At 40.4% G+C, this 17898-nt stretch overlaps 1 protein-coding gene across 8 annotated transcripts in view; it reads left to right on the top strand.

The window, feature by feature from the left end:
* FRMD3 (FERM domain containing 3) overlaps positions 1-17898 on the top strand; it is a 416465-nt gene that overhangs the window by 334316 nt on the left and 64251 nt on the right. For all 8 annotated transcript variants that reach the window (XR_010148706.1, XR_010148705.1, XM_016961023.3 and 5 more), the window contains 4 exons: positions 11390-11477; positions 13245-13333; positions 14675-14738; positions 15596-15684. Coding sequence is in view for 6 of the 8 variants with exons in the window: in XM_016961023.3 (XP_016816512.1) it covers positions 11390-11477; positions 13245-13333; positions 14675-14738; positions 15596-15684 (330 nt within the window). In the remaining 2 variants the exon portion in view is untranslated. The remainder of the gene's footprint in view (positions 1-11389; positions 11478-13244; positions 13334-14674; positions 14739-15595; positions 15685-17898) is intronic.

The following is a 17898-nucleotide window of genomic DNA, read 5'->3' as shown; positions in this document are numbered from 1 at the left end:
CTTATCAATGAGAAGATGTAGTATTTGACTTTGTTTCTGTGTTATTAATGGCCTCCAGTTCCATCTGCCTTGCTTTTTTAAAACATAAAAGGTGGATAGAAATCATGTCATTTTGAAATGCTGTGCCATGGCACGCAGGAGAGCAGGCAGATGGCTCTTGACCATAAGATATTGGTGATGATGTTGGTACCAGCCCTGACAAGCACTTTAAAACCAGGTCAGCTTGCATTTGCATCCTGCGTTTGCCCATACATGACTAGTGAGGGCAAATGTCAATTGACCTTGAGCAATAATCTTGAGCAAGTTATTTTTCTCTTTGAATGTCAGAACTCTCATCCACAAAAGGGAAGATAAAGATTCCAAGTTTCTGAATAAGGGAAAAAATATATATATGCTTGGCAATATAAAAAATGTTATGCTGCTTGGAATTGTGGAGTTTAGTACAAGATAGCTCTGCATACATGTATCTATGATCCTCTTGATCAATAAATACCCTTTAGTTTGGGGGTCCTTGTGGACTGCATAATATTTCATCCCATGATTTCTTTATTAAAAAGGCAGAAATTGTGTGTCTTTTCATCATTACAAAATGTATAATATGTAAAAGAGCATTTTCAGAGTATATACAATATGTGTGGGATTTAAAGAATAATTGAAAAAACATCCGTGATCCCCTAACATTGCTTGTGAATGAGAACATCACCAGCTGTTCTGAAGTCTCCTATGTGCCCCTCCCAGACCACCTCCCTCTCTCCTCCCATAGGTACACTTTTCTGAATTTTGGGTTGCTTATTCTCTTGTTTTGCTTTTATAAATTTACTTTATACATATGTATTAGTCAATGATGTATTGCTTCAGTTTTGCCTATTTTCACTTTCATATAAATGGACTCATACTATATTCTCGTGTCTCATTTCTTCCCTAGCAACATTGTATTTATGAGATTCTTCCACAGTGATACATACAGCCATAGGTCTTTATTTTCACTTCTGTGTAATTAATTTTCTATCATATGAACTTCCCATGTTTTATGTATCCATTCTCCTGTTGATGAACATTTGGGTTGCTTCCAGGTTTTTGCTATTGCTGACAGAGTTACAATGGCTTCTTAAATAATTCTCCTAAGGTACATGTACAGGACTCCCTAGTGTAAGTACAAGCCTAAGTGTGGAACTTGCCAGAGTTTGCACTTTAACTTTTCTAGGAAATGGCAGTTAGGTTGCTCTACCTTATGTTCACACCAACAATAGGTGAGAGTTCCCAGGGCTTCCAGTGACTTTTAACACATTAGTTTTGCTTTGCTCATTTTTGAAAGCCATAGAAATAGAATCATACAGTGTATATCCATTTATATCTGGTATTTTAGCCTGTTTTTTCTTGCTATAACTGAATACCAGAGGCTAGGTAATTTATAAAGAAAAGAAATTTATTTTTTAGAGTTCTGGAGGCTTGGAAGTTTAAGGCCTGGGGACTGCATCTGGTGAGGGCCTTCATGCTGGTGGGGACTCTCTGCAGAGTCCTGAAGTGGTGCAAGGCAGCACATGAAGAGGGCATGAGCACGGCAAACTGAATATATTCATGAAGGCAAAACACTCACGAAATCAGTCACCTCTTAAAAGCCTCACCTCTTAATACTGTGACTTTGGGGATTAAGTTTCAACATGAGTTTTGGAGGGGACAAATATTTGAACTGTAGCATTTGGCTTCTTTTGTTCAATGTTATTTTTGTGATATTCATTCATCTCGTAGTGTGTAGCTTTAAGTCAGCAATTTTCATGCCTGTATAGTATTCCATTGCCTATTCATTCTACTCTTGATAGACATTTGAGTTGTTTTCTAGTTTTTGCTATTACAAATAACACTACTATGAAAATTCTATCTATTTCTTGGTGCAACATGCACTAATTTCTGTTGCATATATAACTATGAGTGGAATTGCTGTATTATAGGGTAAACATGTTCAACTTTAGTAGATAATGCCAAAGAGTTTTCCAGATTAGTTCCACCAAATTTCCACCAGAAGTATATGAGGGTTTCTTGTGCTGTACATTCTCACCAGTGCTTGCTTTTGTTAGTCTTTTTAACTGTAGCTACCAGATGGAGACGTTAGTGGTTTCTCAGAGTTTTAATTTGCATTTACTGACAGCATAGAACATAGCTGACTAGATATAGGAGTATGTGCCTCCTTCACAGAGAGGAACCAGAATAATAAGTAGATATATTTCAAACAGCTAGTCTAGGAGAGACTTCTGGGATTCACCAGAGAGGAGATGGGAAGCACTTGAAGTAAGGAGAGGGTTCGAGGCAGCTTGCCCAGCTAGGAACTGACTAATATTCAGGAGAGGTTCCTGGGCATGGAGAAACGGTAAGAGAGAAACCTCCAGGGATCAGCTTTTATGATCTTGTGTATGAGAGAAACTCTTGACCCATTAGGGCCTAGGGCCTGACATGTGGAACTGCCTAAAGATTGCACATTCCTCTAGAAAGAGAACCCACATGGAATCCCACAGGCATCCAAGCCTACAGTGGCCTCTGCTGGGCAACATTTTGAGAGCCTAGATACTGGGGAGCTACAGACATGGTTGCTGCTGCAGAGCTGCTGCAAGGAGGGGAGAGGAGAATGGGTGCTCCTACATACCCCTAGGAGGATCCCTACTGCCTTGTTGTGAGCTGCTGTTGAGACTGAGATGTGAGTGGGCTGCACTCTCCACAGCTTCTTGTCCACACTGCTTGCTTGGGAGAGATCCCACCCTCCCTGTTCCTAGGCCCAAGGCATCATTTTGAGAGTTTAATGATGGACTGCCATTTGACCTTGGACTGTTTGGGTTGGTGTGGTTGCAGATGCCACCTGGCCAAGGAGGGACAGGGAAGCCAGGCTGTCCTATCATATATAGGACAATGCCCACTGCCCTGCAATGGGCTGCTGTGAGACTGAGATGTGAGTGGACATCCACATCTTCTTGTCCATACTTCCTGCCTGGGAAGGGCCCTGGTCTCCCTGGTCATAAGTCTTAGGTGTCATTTTAGAGAGTTTAACACTAGGCTGCACTCCACCGTGGGCCGAGTTCAAGTTGTCATGGCTGCAACCACGTCCAGTTGAAGAGGGACAAGGAAACTAGGCTCTCTTTTGCATACCCAGGACCATACCCACTGCTCTTCTAGGGGCTGCTGTGAGATAAAGACTCAAGTGGACTGACACTCAAGAGGATATAACAATTCTAGATATATATGCACCCAAAATCAGTGCACCCCCATTCAAAAAACAGATATTACTAGACCTAAAGAAAGAGACAGACAGAAATACAACAATAGTGGGAAGTTCAACACCCCACTCACAGTACTAGACAGATCATCAAGACAGAATATTAACAAAGAAACTTTGAACTGAAGTTGGACTTTAGACCATGTAGACTTAGACATTTACAGAACGTTCTACCCAATAGCTACAGAAAATACATTCTTTTCATTAGTACATGGAAAAAATCTCCAAGATAGACCATATAGTAGGCCACAGAAAATGTCTTAACAAATTTTTTAAAAATTGAAATTGTATTAAATATCTTCCCAGACCACAGCAGAATAAAGCTAGAAATCACTACCAAGAGGAATGCTTGAAACTGTACAATATATATAAATTAAATGGCATGCTCCTGAATGATCACTGGATGAATAAGGAAATTAAGACAAATTTAAAAATTTTTTGAAATTAATGAAAACGAAAACACAATATAACAAAACCTGTGGAATACAGCAAAAGCATTGCTAAGAGAGAAATTTATAGCATTAAACGCCTACATCAAAAAAGTAGAAAGATCACAAAATAACCTAACATTGTACCTGAAGTAACTAGAAAAACAAGAACAAACTAAACACACACTTAGCAGAAGAAAAGAAATAACAAAGATCAGAGCAGAACGAAATGGAGATAAAAAATTACAAAAGATCAACCAAACAAAAAGTTGGTTCTTTTGTTTTGAAAAAAGATAAACAGAATTGATAAACCATTGTCTAGACTAACCAAGAAAAGGAGAAGATCCAAATAACACAATCAGAAGTGAAAAAGGAGACATTACAACTGAAACCACAGAAATACAAAAGATCATCAGAGACTATTATGAACAGCTATATACTCACAAACCAGAAAACCTAGAGGAAATGTATAAATTCCAGCCTCACAAGATTGAACCAGGAAGAAATAAAACTTCTGAACTGACCAATAATGAGTAGTGAGACTGAGTCAGTAATAAAAAAATCTCTCAGCAACAACAACAACAACAAAACAAAAAAACAACATCCATCCAGGATCAGATGGATTCACAGCTGAATTCTAGAGAACATGCAAGGAAGAACTAATACCAATCTTCCTGAAACTGTTCTAAAAAATAGAAGATGAGAGAGTTCTCCTTAACTCATTCTGCAAGGCCAGTATCACCCTGATACCCAAAACAGAGAAAGACACAACAAAAAAGAAAATTACAGATCAATATCCCTGATGAACATAAATGCAAAAGTCTTCAACAAAATACTAGCAAATCAGATCCAACAACACATAAAAAGAAAATACACCATGATCAGGTGGGATTTATCCCAGGGATGCAATGATTGTTCAATATACATAAATCCATAAATGTGATACATCACATACAGAATTAAGGACAAAAACCACATGATCACCTCAATAGATGAAGAAAAAGTGTTTGATAAACTTCAGCATCTCTTCATGAGAAAATCCTCAACAACCCAGACATAGAAGGAACATATCTTAATATAATCAAGGCAATATATGACAAACCCACAGCCAACATCATATTTAACCGGATAAAGTTCAAAGCATTCCCTCTGAGAACTGGAACAAGACAAAGATGCCCACTTTCATCACTCTTTTTCAACATAGTACTGGAAGTCCTTGCTAGAGCAATCAGACTAGAGAAAAAAAAAGACATCCAAGTTGGAAAAAAGGAAGTCAAATTATCCCTGTTTGCTGATGGTATGGTTTCTATCTAGAAAACCCTAAAATCGCTACCAAAAGATTCTTAGATTTGATAAATGAATTCAGTAAAGTTTTGGAATACAAAATATATATGCAGAATCTGTAGTATTATTATACATTGTATTAGTCAATTTTCACACTGCTGATAAAGACATATCCAAGACTGGGCAATTTACAAAAGAAAGAAGTTTATTGGACTTACAGTTCTACATGGCTTGGGAGGCCTCACAATTATGGTGGAAGGCAAGGAGGAGCAAGTCACATCTTACATGGATGGCAGCAGGCAAACAGAGAGCTTGTGCAGAGAAACTCCCATTTTTAAAACCACTGGATCTCATCTGACCCATTCACTATCACGAGAACAGCAAGGGAAAGACCCACCCCATGATTCAATCATCTCCCACTGGGTTGCTCCCACAACACATGGTCACTTGAGGTCAGGAGTTCAAGACCAGCATGGCCAACATGGTGAAACCCCGTCTCTACTAAAAGTACAAAAATTAGCCGGACCTGGTGGCACATGCCTGTAATTCCAGCTACTCAGGAGGCTGAGGCAGGAGAATCCCCTGAACCTGGGAGGCGGAGGTTGCAGTGAGCCAAGATCATGCCACTGCACTTCAGCCTGGGTGACAGAGCAAGACTCCATCTAAATAAATAAATAAATAATCCTGGGAAAATTGATAGCTGCATGCAGAAGAGTGAAACTGGACCCATACGTCTCACCATAAACAAAAATTAACTCAAGGTGGATTAAAGACCTAAACATAAGACCTTGAACTATAAAAATCCTAGAAGAAAACCTAGGAAAAACTCTTCTGGACATTCACCAAAGAATTTGTGACCAATTCCTCAAATTAAAATGCAACAAAACAAAAATAGGCAAATGGGACTTAATTAAACTAAAATGCAGCAAAACAAAAATAGGCAAATGAGACATAATTAAACTAAAAAGCTTCTGCACAGCAAAAGAAATAATTAACAGAGTAAACAGACAACCTACAGAATGGGAAAAAATACTTGCAAACTATGGGTCTGACAAAGGGCTAATATCTGGAATTTACATGGAACTCAAACAACTCAACAAGAAAAAAAACAACCCCCCTTAAAAAATGAGCAAAGAACATTGAAGGCCATTTTTCAGAAGAAGACATCCAAGTGGCCAAGAAACCTGAAAAAAATGTTCAACATCACTAAACATCAGAGAAATGCAAATTAAAACCACAATGAGAGACCGTCTTACACCAGTCAGAAAGACTATTACTAAAAAGTCAAAAAACAACAGATGTTGTCAAGGATGCAGAGAAAAGAAAACACTTATAACCTGTTGGTAGGGATGTAAATTAAAACAACTTTTTGGGGGAACAGTGTGGAGATTTCTTAAAGAACTAAAAATAGAACTACTATTTGATCCAGCAATCTCACTGTTTTCCCTTTGTGTATATGTATCTACCCAAAGGAAAAGAAATCATCATATCAAAGAGATACTGGCACTCATATGTTTATTACAGCACTATTCACAATGGCAAATATATGGAATCAGCTAAGTGTCCATCAATGGAGAACTGGACAAGGAAAATGTGATATACACACACACACACACACACACACACACACACACATTATATATAATATATATAGCATGGAATACTATTGAGCCGTAAAAAGAATGAGATCACGTCTTTTGCAGTAACTTGGATAGAACCAGAGGCTATTATCCTTAGTGAAATAACTCAGAAACAGAAAAGGCAAATACTGCATGTTCTCACTTATAAGTTGGAACTAAACAATGAAGACACATGGGCATACAGAGGAGAGTAATAGACATTGGAAACTACAAGATATGGGATGGTGGGAGGAGGTGAGGGTTACAATGTTCACTGTTTGCGTGACAGTTGCACTAAAAGCCCAGACTTTAACACTATGGAATATATGCACATAGGAAATCTGCACTTGTACCTCCTAAATATATAGAAAATAGACATTAAAAAATAAATAAAATAATTTACATTTTCTTGATCATAAGAAGCTAAGCACATTTTCATGTAGTTATTGGCTAGTTAGACGTCCTATTTGGTAAGTGCCTATGAAGTCTTTTGCTTATTGTGCAGAGGTTGGGGTCGTGGTTACTGGTTTTGAAACATATTTTGTTGCTGATTATTGATTTACAGGAGTTTAAAAAATATTCCAGATTGGTGTCCTTTTTTGGTTGTACGTGTTGCTGACAGCTTTTCCCATACTGTAGCTTGCCTTTTTCCACCCTGGCTGGTATCTCCTGATGAACAGATGTCCTTGAGTTTAAGGGTGTGTCCTCAGGGGCTGTGTAGCACTGGTACCCTGCTGCCATCTGGGATTGGCTGTGATTGGAAGTTAGATGCTCATCAGATTTAGGAAGGACAAGGAAGTGGTCAGAAAGAGACCACCTAGGCAAGGAAAAATTATTCGCTTTTCAAAGTGAACATCCAAATGATAACATTTCACAATTATCTTGCTCCTATATTGAAGAGGGTATGCTTTGAAAACAAACTTGAGTTTTATGAATAAATGACATGTAGCTTTTAAAAAGGTGGTGACAGTTCAATGAATAATGAGAATGGCTAGCTCTGTAGATCAGAGGAGTACTTATTAGTGGGTGGTAGAATGAGGGCCTTTCAAGTAAACTGGGAGGATCACCCCGAGCAAAGCTGATTGCCCAACGCTATGGGAGGCACAGGGCTGCTTTGGCTCTGGTCCTGGTTCACTTTAGTCTTGGTCTGGGTCGTTAGGGTGAAGTTTTGCATTGAGGGCCAGAAGAGTGGGTTGCTGCTTAGTGACATGCTGGGTATTTTGACTGCTTTGTCCCTAGTTGGGAAGGTGAGATGAGTATACAAATGAGTGTGTGTGTGTGTGTGTGTGTGTGTGTGTGTGTATGCATGAGAGACGGCTCAATAATATGTGAATTCAATATTCACATATTGAATTTGTTTTCTGTATTTTTTTTTTTAAGGCAGGATCTTTCTTGCTCTGCCACCCAGGCTGAAGGACAGTGGCATGATCATAGTGCACAATATCTGGCTAATTTAAAAAAAAATTTTTTTAGAAGTGACCTTGCTACGTTGCCAGGCTTGTTTTGAACTTCTGGGCTCAAGTGATCCTCCCACCTTAGCCTCCCAAAGTGTTGGGATAACAGGCATGAGCCACTGCACCAAGCCTGACTTCAATAATTTTCTGTATGGTTTATTTGTTGGTGGAGAGTAAGATATTACTTCAAGAACTTAAGAGAGAGATGGAGAGAGAAATACCATATGGATTAAGAAAACCTTTCAGAAATCTCTTTTCCCATCCCTGTCAATATAGTTGTTAATTTTCCTGAGTCCATTGTTACTTTATCAAAAGGAAAAAAATTATAATGACTATGTCTTGAAAAGAAAAGAATCAAAGAAATGGCCCAAGATAGTAATTGCTGGATCGAAAGTGCCCACAAGTACTGATTGGGATGAATACATAAAGATATTCTCTATATACATATATCACAGTGAAATTTCAGAACACTAAAATGAATAAGGAAATCTTGAAAAGCTTTAGACTTTATTTTTCTGAAGCACAAATTTGACTTAATCCCTCAGGAGTATTCTGTAGATGGCTTTAAAAATGATCTTTTCCATTAAAAGAAAAAGGTCGCCAGGTGAATGATCTTTTCTATTAAAAGAAAAAGGTGGCCATGACTCATGCCTGCAATCCTAGCACTCTGGGAGACTGAGGCAGGTGGATTGCTTGAGATCAGGACTTCAAGACCAGCCTGGCTAACATGGCGAAACCCCATCTGTACTAAAAACAAAAATTAGCTGGGCATGGTGGTGGGCACCAGTAATCCCAGCTACTCCGGAGGTTGAGGCAGGAGAATCATTTGAACCTGGGAGGCAGAGGTTGCAGTGAGCTGAGATCGCACCACTGCACTCCAACCTGGGCAATAGAGTGAGACTCTGTCTCAAAAAAAAAAAAAAAAAGAAAAAAAAGGAGAAAAAAGAATAAGGTGGCATATATGTCAATCTTCCCTTCCTTCACCGAGTCCTTATGGATAACAGGAAAAGCATTAGAAAAGGAATAGGAGAAAATATCTTTGGATCAGAAATCCTGCAACATCTGTGGAAGATAGGAAACAGAAGGGATCCAGGCCAGACACAGACTTAGAATAGCAGTGGTTCTGGGTTTCTGGGTGCCTCCAGGAATACACACAACAGCCATCACAGTGAGTGGGCAACTACATTTGAAGCAAGTGGACAACTTTGACCCCTCCCTCTGGTTGCTTTGTGCTGAGTCATGGGCAGCAGCAGGCTTGAGCAGAAGGTACCCTGTGTGCGTGCCTAGAACTAGAACCTTCGGCCCCCAGTCAAGTTACTGATACATGTTGTATTAGTCGTTCTTGCATTGCTATAAAGAACTACACGAGACGGGGTAATTAAGAGGTTTAATTGTCTCACAGTACCACAGGCTGAACAGGAAGCATGGCTGGAGAGTCCTCAGGAAACTTACAAACGTGGTGGAAGGCAAAGAGGAAGGAGGCACATCTTATGTGGCTGGAGCCTGAGGAAGAGAGAGCAGGGGGAGGTGCTACACACTTGTAAACAACCAGATCTTGTGAGGACTCACTATCCCGAGAATAGCAAGGGAGAAATCTGCCCCCATGATCCAATCACCTCCCGCCAGGCCCCTCCTCCAACACTGGGGATTACAATTCGACATGAAATTTGGGTGGGGACACAAATCCAAATCATATCACATGCTCTTCCACACTGCACATCCCACTCTTCCCTCAACCTCTGGAGGCTGATACATCAAATATAAAAATGAGAGTCCAACAGGAATCACCAAACACTTAAGGAAACATCAGCTCCACGAATTACAGACTCTGAGTCAGCATACAAAATGACCTTCACCAAGAAAGCAGCATTAATGCAGCCAACAAGATTGGACCTTAATAGAAATGAAGTGGTACCCTCAGAGGGATAAGAGGAATTCATGATCATGAGCTGAGAACAGGCTGCTATTTGAAGATCCACATAGATATTACATTGGAAATGAAATATTTCATTGATATTTTTAAAAAAACCATATCAATGAGAGAAGCAGCAGAATGTGCACAGCTGAAGAATAAATTAGCAGGCTGGACATTTGAATTAAGAAATAATTCAGAGCATAGTACCAAAAGACAGAGATATAAAGAATGAAACAAAGATTAAAAGACCTAGGACCTAGGAGTTTCAAGACCCATTTATTAGGGCCTCTCAAAGGAGCTAAGAGAGAGAGTGGGAGAGAGAGAGAGTGGTGGAGGAAGTGGGGAAGGGAAGAAAAGAATCAAGAAATAGTCAAAGAAAGATATGCATTGTTGGATTAAAAGGATCTACACTGTGCGGATCATGATGAATAAATAAAGATGCTCCCTAGACATACCACAGTGACTTCAGACGTATCAGTGTAACTCCAGTGCACTAAAGGTAAAGAGATTGTGAAGGGCTCTAGGAATAAAGTAGATGGGATACTGTTTTGATTTAGAGGTATGATGACTCTGCTATCTTGAGGGGGTGGGGGGACAATCCATCTTTGGGAAGGAAGTTAAGTGGAGATAGATTTAATGTTGCAATATAATTTTACATTTTGAAAATAAAATGAATTCCTGTTGTTTTCTTTAGCAAACTCTGCTTGGTTGCTAGAATTACATAAATATCCTTGGGGAATGATTGAGATTCTCTAAAATACATGTAGGATATTAATATTAGTCAAAGTGGGGTCTTTGAAATGTTGCATAGTCTTTCTTTAGATGTTAGCCCTGAAAGGGCTTCGCGGTCATCTATATTTGCAGCCCTTTTCTCCCTGAGGCCAAGACCTTGTTTACCACCTCGCAGGACAGTGCTAGGACTAGTGGTTGAGATTTCCTTTTGAAGTCCAGGGCTCTCTGTGGGATGGTTGACAATTCTTTTGGCCCTGATGGCTCTGTTTAGGCTTGTTGATGGGGTAACAGGATTGTGCATTTTTTTCCCTGAGCAAGAAGGCATGCCATTTAACCTGGATAATGTTTTTAAATTAGCAGAAAGAACAGATGATTAGTTTTATTTCGTATTAAGATTGAATTTGCAAGGGCCTGCTTATTGGTAACTTGATAACCTTGATTAACTGTACGGATCACTGGAGCACTCAGAGTGCGTGTGGGTTTGTTATGGAACAATTAACTACAGAACACAAGCTCGGGTTCCTTAGCAAAGGACTCCTTGTGGTGAGAAATAATGATCAGTCTTACTGATTACTGTTTATGTACGGGTTTTTCTCTTTATTTAGCTTAGAACACCATACTTTATTGAATGAAGGGATTCCGAGTTTCTATCCTTTTCCATTTTAACTGCCTCAACTTTTCTTGTGTGATTTTAGGGGGCAGAGCCCACCAGTTGCTGAATTTAACTTGCTCCTGAAAGCTCACACTTTGGAAACCTACGGGGTGGATCCTCACCCATGCAAGGTAACTGCCCCTCACAGCAGGTCACCATATAATGGTTGTTTTGCCCAAAAGAGAGTTTATCTGTGCGCAGGCCTGGCAGAGCCTTGTTAAATCTTTCCCACAGCCTGGCCCACGGTCCCTCATTGGAAGGGACAACAGTGGGCTGCTGTTACATGTTTTGGCAGCTGATTTTCTCCATTGGAGTCTTCCAGTTGTTCATTGATTGCCATGTAGTAGCCATATTTTCCTAAATTAACATCCATGGATTCACTCATCAAATGGATGGTTTGGCCCCTGAGGAGTTACAGGCTCCTGACACATTTACTTTCAAGGCCATTGCCAGCAAGAATGCAGTCTTTAAAAAATGGGAAAGTGGAAGGAAAAAAAAGAAAGATTTCAAGTTGCATTTTGGCATTATCATTGGTGAAGGTCTAATGGGCAGTGAAAAGCCTCGAGTGAATTATACAGCAATTCTCTTCCCAAGAGAGGATCCGCACAGAGCTCAGAATTATTTATTTTTTCCTTTACTCATATTTGACAGTGTTTCTCTCAAGGATGAAACACAGACTACTTATATCAGAATCTCCTGGACCTCACCCCAGAGCTACTAAATCAGAATTCTGGGGGTACAACTGGGGAATCTGCCTTTTTAATCAAGCTCCCAAGGTGTGATACTTATAGATACATTTTCCAGAAATGTTTCACTGAAGCAATGTTCTTCTTTCCATATATTAGACTATGCATCAGCCAGACACTAGTCCTAATCCTAAACTAAGCATTTTATCAGTTAGGCTCTTAAATATAAGTTTTGGAGTTTTAGTGGCAAATTTCTTTACCCAGATTGGACTGCCTAATCTTATTTGGTAAAGCATTAGTCCTATAGGTCTCAGCTTGGGCTGCTCATTAGAAACACCTGGAGAGCTTCATTAGCACCTGCTGACCAGAACACATCCCACACCAATTTCGTCAGGATCTGCTGGGGAGGGGGGCGGGGCGGGGCGGGGCGGAGGGCGGCGGAGGGGGGTGGTGGGTGCGGCGACCAGGCTACCCAGGTGTTTCCAATGTGCAGCCAAGGCGGAGAGCCAGGGGTACTTGTCCATACTAGCATTTACATCCTCTTGTTCTGCCTACGCAAATGTTGGAATATTTACCAGCGGCTCTTTCCTAGAATGGTACTAATCAGTTTATTCATTTTAGTGAATTTTATGCAGAAATTTGAACTGTATTTTATTTATTTCTTGGAGACTGACTTGATCTTTGTGTTGTTATTCCTTTGCCTTCACTTATCTACAAGATGCTTAGTTTTCCTGGTCTAGGCTGGAAGCACAGTAAGCTTTTCTGGAGATATTTTTATACTGAAATTTCCAGAAATCCTGTGAGAGATTGAATCAAAATTAGATGCTCAGGGCTTTGGTTTCATCACGTTAGAGTGCTAATGGCAAGCAAGAACGGTTTTCTCACATTACAAAGCAGACCTAGAACACAGGCAGCCCCGGAAGACACTGGGAAGTAGACATAGTGATTTGGGACTAATTCATATTTTTCCAGGAGGTTCCTAGAGGGCAGAAGGTCCGCTCCTCAAAGGGAAAAGCTACATATTCCTGAACTTCACCCAGACTTTGAAAGGCCTGCTCTTAGAAGTTCCATCTCAGAAACTTAGTTTATTGCTACAATCATTGGAATTAGTCTAAAATTAACCTAGGGTGAGGATGAATAAATATATTGGTTATCATTTATTTTATTTTTCTCAATCTAAACAGATTTTTCTTTTTTTTTCTTTTTTTTCAGGATTCAACAGGCACAACAACATTTTTAGGATTCACAGCTGCAGGCTTTGTGGTCTTTCAGGGAAATAAGAGAATCCATTTGATAAAATGGTAAGTGCCTCTTTGGAAAACTGGCTTTCCATTTTTCTTAATCTTGATTCCTCCGTCCCCTCCTTGGCTTCTCGGGCAAGTGTCAGGTAGAATGCCTGGTATCCATTTCCTTGCCTTGGAGCTTCATCATAAAGGGATGTAACATCTAGGTTGCCTTTGGTGGGGACTTGGATTTGCCAAGCTGAGGAGTCAACTTAGGAGGCGTGGGCTCAGGGGCTCTGCCTTCAAAGAGAAGGTATCCAGTGTTTCCTCACCAGTAGCTTCTACTGCTGTGGCCAAGGGGGGCACACGGATGGGTCAGGGCAGGGTAAAGGTGTGAGTTCCCATGAACGACTCAGGATCCACTCTCCCCAACTCACTTCTTTCCACTCTCCTCCTCTGTTGAGTCCTGGGTGCAAACTCACCCTTTGTTATCCAGTGTATCCGTGAAGATGCTTTTGGCAAAAGGTAGTAGGAATGTCTACTCATGATGGCTTACAAATAAGAGGACTAATCAGCTCACAGAGCAAACGTGGAGCAGTTCCCTGGTCTGTTAACTTAACTGCCTATTAACTTAAATGCCGGGAAGGATTTAGGTCTCTGTTTTTTTTTTTTTTTCTCTGCCATTCTCAGGCAGGCGCATTGGTCCTGAGGCTCCTGCTCCTGAGATGGGCATGTGCGGGACTGGCCTGCACATCTCCCCATGGCAATGCCCGGAGCCTGGAGGAGAGCAGCCCCTTCCATGTGTCTCCTTTTCAAACAAGGATAATTTTTTAGAAGCCCTGTAGGAGACTTCCTGTATACCTAATTGGACAGAATTGTGTCACATGTTTCTATTTAAACCGGTCCTTGCTGAAAAGAATGGGAACTCCAATATATAAGAACACAATTCTTTTGTAAACAGGGAAAACAGGAGTGAACATTTTGCAGTGCAGTGGATTTGCTTCTTGGAAATGGATGCAGAAGGAGGAGAAAGTCAGATACTGTGAATCCGCATCATTTCATTTACTGAATCTGAAATCACCACGTTCTTCCCACCTTGCTAAGTGGGCTGGGCAATTAATATTGTTCTGATCATTAATGTTCACGAACACTAGAGCTTCTTGGAAGAACGATGCAGCCTGACTGTAAATAATAGAATAAATAATTCTGAGCTCTGTGCGGATCCTCTCTTGGGAAGAGAATTGCTGTATAATTCACTCGAGGCTTTTCACTGCCCATTAGACCTTCACCAATGATAAGATAATACCTTGTTTCACTGCAATCTGCCTGGCATTTTTGAGTCAGATTCCTATGGGAAACTCAGGTACCTTGGTTAGCTGCCACTTTTTTTCTTCTTACCCAGAGATTTTCTTTTCTTAGGCCAGATGTCTGCAAATTGAAGTTTGAAGGGAAGACATTTTATGTGATTGGCACCCAGAAGGAGGTCAGATACTGCTCTTTTTTAACTGCCTGTTATTGTGTGTGCATGAGAGAGATTCAGGAGTAAAATATGCCTTTAGTATTGTAGTCGCCAAAGACCATGACTTCGAAGTGTACGATGATAATGAAAGCTATATGCTAAAAATATTTTAGAGGCAAACAAATGAGTACTGGGTTTGTACATTGAACAATAAAGTCAGTAAGCAATGCTGATTGTACACCCCCATGTACAAAACAGACTGGGATAGACTTTGGAAATAAAAGATGGAACCTCTCCCTACCTCTTTTTGCCAAGATACAGACATGTGAAACAAATAAAGAATACTTACAAAGCTAAATATTCAACAACCAGTGCTCATTAGAGTGTTATAAACAGAGCCTATAAGTCCAGAGAGTCTTAAAACAAGGGAGTTACTAGATATAGATTGTGGATTCACCAGGGAATGCATTTGTGCGGAGACCATTAACAAAATATTAAGCCTCAGAGGTAGCTCTAGAAATTTGCGGGTTTTCTTGTCATGAGTTTTCAGCCCAAGTACTAGTTCCTCAAGGATGGCAAATATGTTTTTAGGCTAATTCCAGTGTGACAGGTAGATGATGCCTGGAGTGTTGAGAAGCATTGTGAGGCTGATTTTGATCAGAAACAGGTCCTAGATACATTAGTGATATCTGCAAAGGGTGAGGGAGGGGTGAATACCATGTTAATAACACTGTAAATAACATAGCAATATGTTAAGTTACTTCAAGTCTGTGTGATAGGAGATAGGATACAAAGAGGTAAACACCTGAAAAAAAAAAAACCCATGGAAAATGTAAATGGTATTTTACGTGCCTTTTCTTGTTTTGTTATTTTTTAATTAGAAAAAAGCCATGTTGGCATTCCATACTTCAACACCAGCTGCCTGCAAACATCTTTGGAAGTGTGGAGTGGAAAACCAGGCCTTTTATAAGTAAGTGGCTTTTATTCATTTAATTATAGCTTTTAAAAGCACCCATGGAATTCTTTATGTTTTGCAAATGGCTGCATATTTATTTCTCTTAATACAGTTTTAAAAGTTATATTTAAGTAAATTAAAATTTTGTGCATTGTTCAGGGTGACTCCCGGTGATTGTTGGCTTGTTGGCCTGACCGAGTTCTGAGCTCTATGTTGGATGTTTCCTGTGGAATGACTGTGGGCCACTGTGTGTGTGTGTGTGTGTGTGTATTTCAAATAGCTATTTCCACAAAATATGTCACAGGATCAACTTTTGGTTGCCCTCCTCCCCCCACCCCCAGAAAGCAGACCTTGAGATAGAGTTTGGTACAAGTAGCTTATTTGGGATGTAATCAATGGACATACCAGTAGGGGAGTGGTGGGGGGTGGTGAGATGGGGAAGCAATGTAAGATGCATTATTGAGCAGGTCACTACTGTGGACAACTGGGCTCAGATCTTCTTAGGAACTCTGGGACATGGTATAATATGCCTCACAGTTCTCCTGCTGATGGGCAAAGAGGTGGGGCTGTTTATCTACCAATTCGCCATTTATTTTGGTTGAAGCCTGCTTTGGGGGCCAGAATTAATACTCTCTGATATTTCTGGCTTACTCTGAGTATGGGTTGGATGTGCTTTCACAACCAGAAAAAGAGACCTCTGGCAGAGAGTCACCTGTGTTCATAGTAAGAAGGCTTCAGTGTATTGAAAATAGAGCCAAAGGTTTATGGGTGGAATGCTGTCAGAGCCTAGGATCATAGAAAGTAGGTGCTGGACAAGACTTCAGAAACCATCTGTAAAGCTCTCAGGTTTCAAAAGAAGTTCAAACTGAGATCTGTGCATGGAGTTACACCTTCTTCTCTGAGAGACGCTTGCTGACTGGAAAGGCAGTGGTAGTGGATGCAACTAAGAACCTAGTCCAGCCCTGCTCAGGCCATCAGCACTGTACACCCCTGGACCTCATCCAGGTGGCTTTTGATCAGTCCCCCTGCCCCTTACAGTGAGATTCTGTCTTCCTGATTAGACTCATCTCCCTGAAAATGCTGTCTCTGAACCTCCTGGGCTTTGGCTGATGAGAACCATCAGGAGAATGATGGCTTGGATAATGATTTTGAAACCAGTTTCGGCCACAGAATACTTTTCCTTAATCTGAAGTATAGGCAAAGTCCAGCATGTAAAGGAGATAAAAAGAGAAGTTGTGGTGGTAGATGGGGCCTTGGTTGGGATTGGAGATTGAAGGGTCTTTGCCCATTGTTCATTGCTTTTCAGGAGCTTGGGTGACCAGTTGTCCAGGTTGCCTATGCCTTTCCTAGGTTTAGCACTGACAAGCCCATGTCCCAGGAAACCCATCAGCCCTGGGAAAACCCAGGAGCATAATTTGAACACCACTGGGTGAGATGACGCACAAAATGCTGTGCGAGGAATGATTGGAGAAGGTGATGTGTACCAGTAGACCTTCCCGTGACCACCACCACCTCAAGGTCTTTGTGTGCCTCCTGCATGTTTGGGGACTGATAAGGAAGGAGACCAGTTGGCCCTCGGAAAATCTACATGTCTAGAAGCCTTCACCTACATGAGAGTTCGGAGAGGGAAACACAGAGGGTTTGATGCTCTCAGTCTTTAGTTGGAGCCTTAGTGATTTTTTATTTTGTTTTAAAAAAAATTTTTTTAAATGGAAATCTAATTTACATGCCGTAAAATTTACCCTTTTAAAGTATACAGTTTTGTGGTTTTTAGTGTAATTCACAAAGTGATATAGCCATTATCACTATCTAATTCCAGAATATTTTTATCCTTCCCAAAATAAACCTTATGCCAGTTAGCAGTCATTTCCCATTTCCTCCTCCCCCCAATCTCTGGCAACCACTAATCTACTTTCTGTTTTTATGGATTTACCTATTATAAGTTGTATATAAGTGGAATCATAAACGATGTGGCCATTTGTGCCTGTTGTCACAAAATGTGTCCAAAGTTCACCCATATTATAACATGTCTCAGTACTTTATTCCTTTTTATGATTGAATGACACTGCATTGTTTCAATAGACCACATTTGGTTTATCCATTCATCAGTTGATGCTCACTTGGGTTGTTACCTCTTTTTAGCTACTATGAGTAATGCTGCTACGAGCATTGGATACAAGTTTTTGTGTGGACAGTTCTCTTGGGCATATACCTAGGATGGAACTGCTG

Source organism: Pan troglodytes, chromosome 11 (genome assembly GCF_028858775.2).
Source record: "Pan troglodytes isolate AG18354 chromosome 11, NHGRI_mPanTro3-v2.0_pri, whole genome shotgun sequence".
Classification (NCBI taxonomy): Eukaryota; Metazoa; Chordata; class Mammalia; order Primates; family Hominidae; genus Pan; species Pan troglodytes.
Note: the sequence above shows the minus strand (reverse complement) of the source record. Positions and strands in the feature narration are given on the sequence as shown.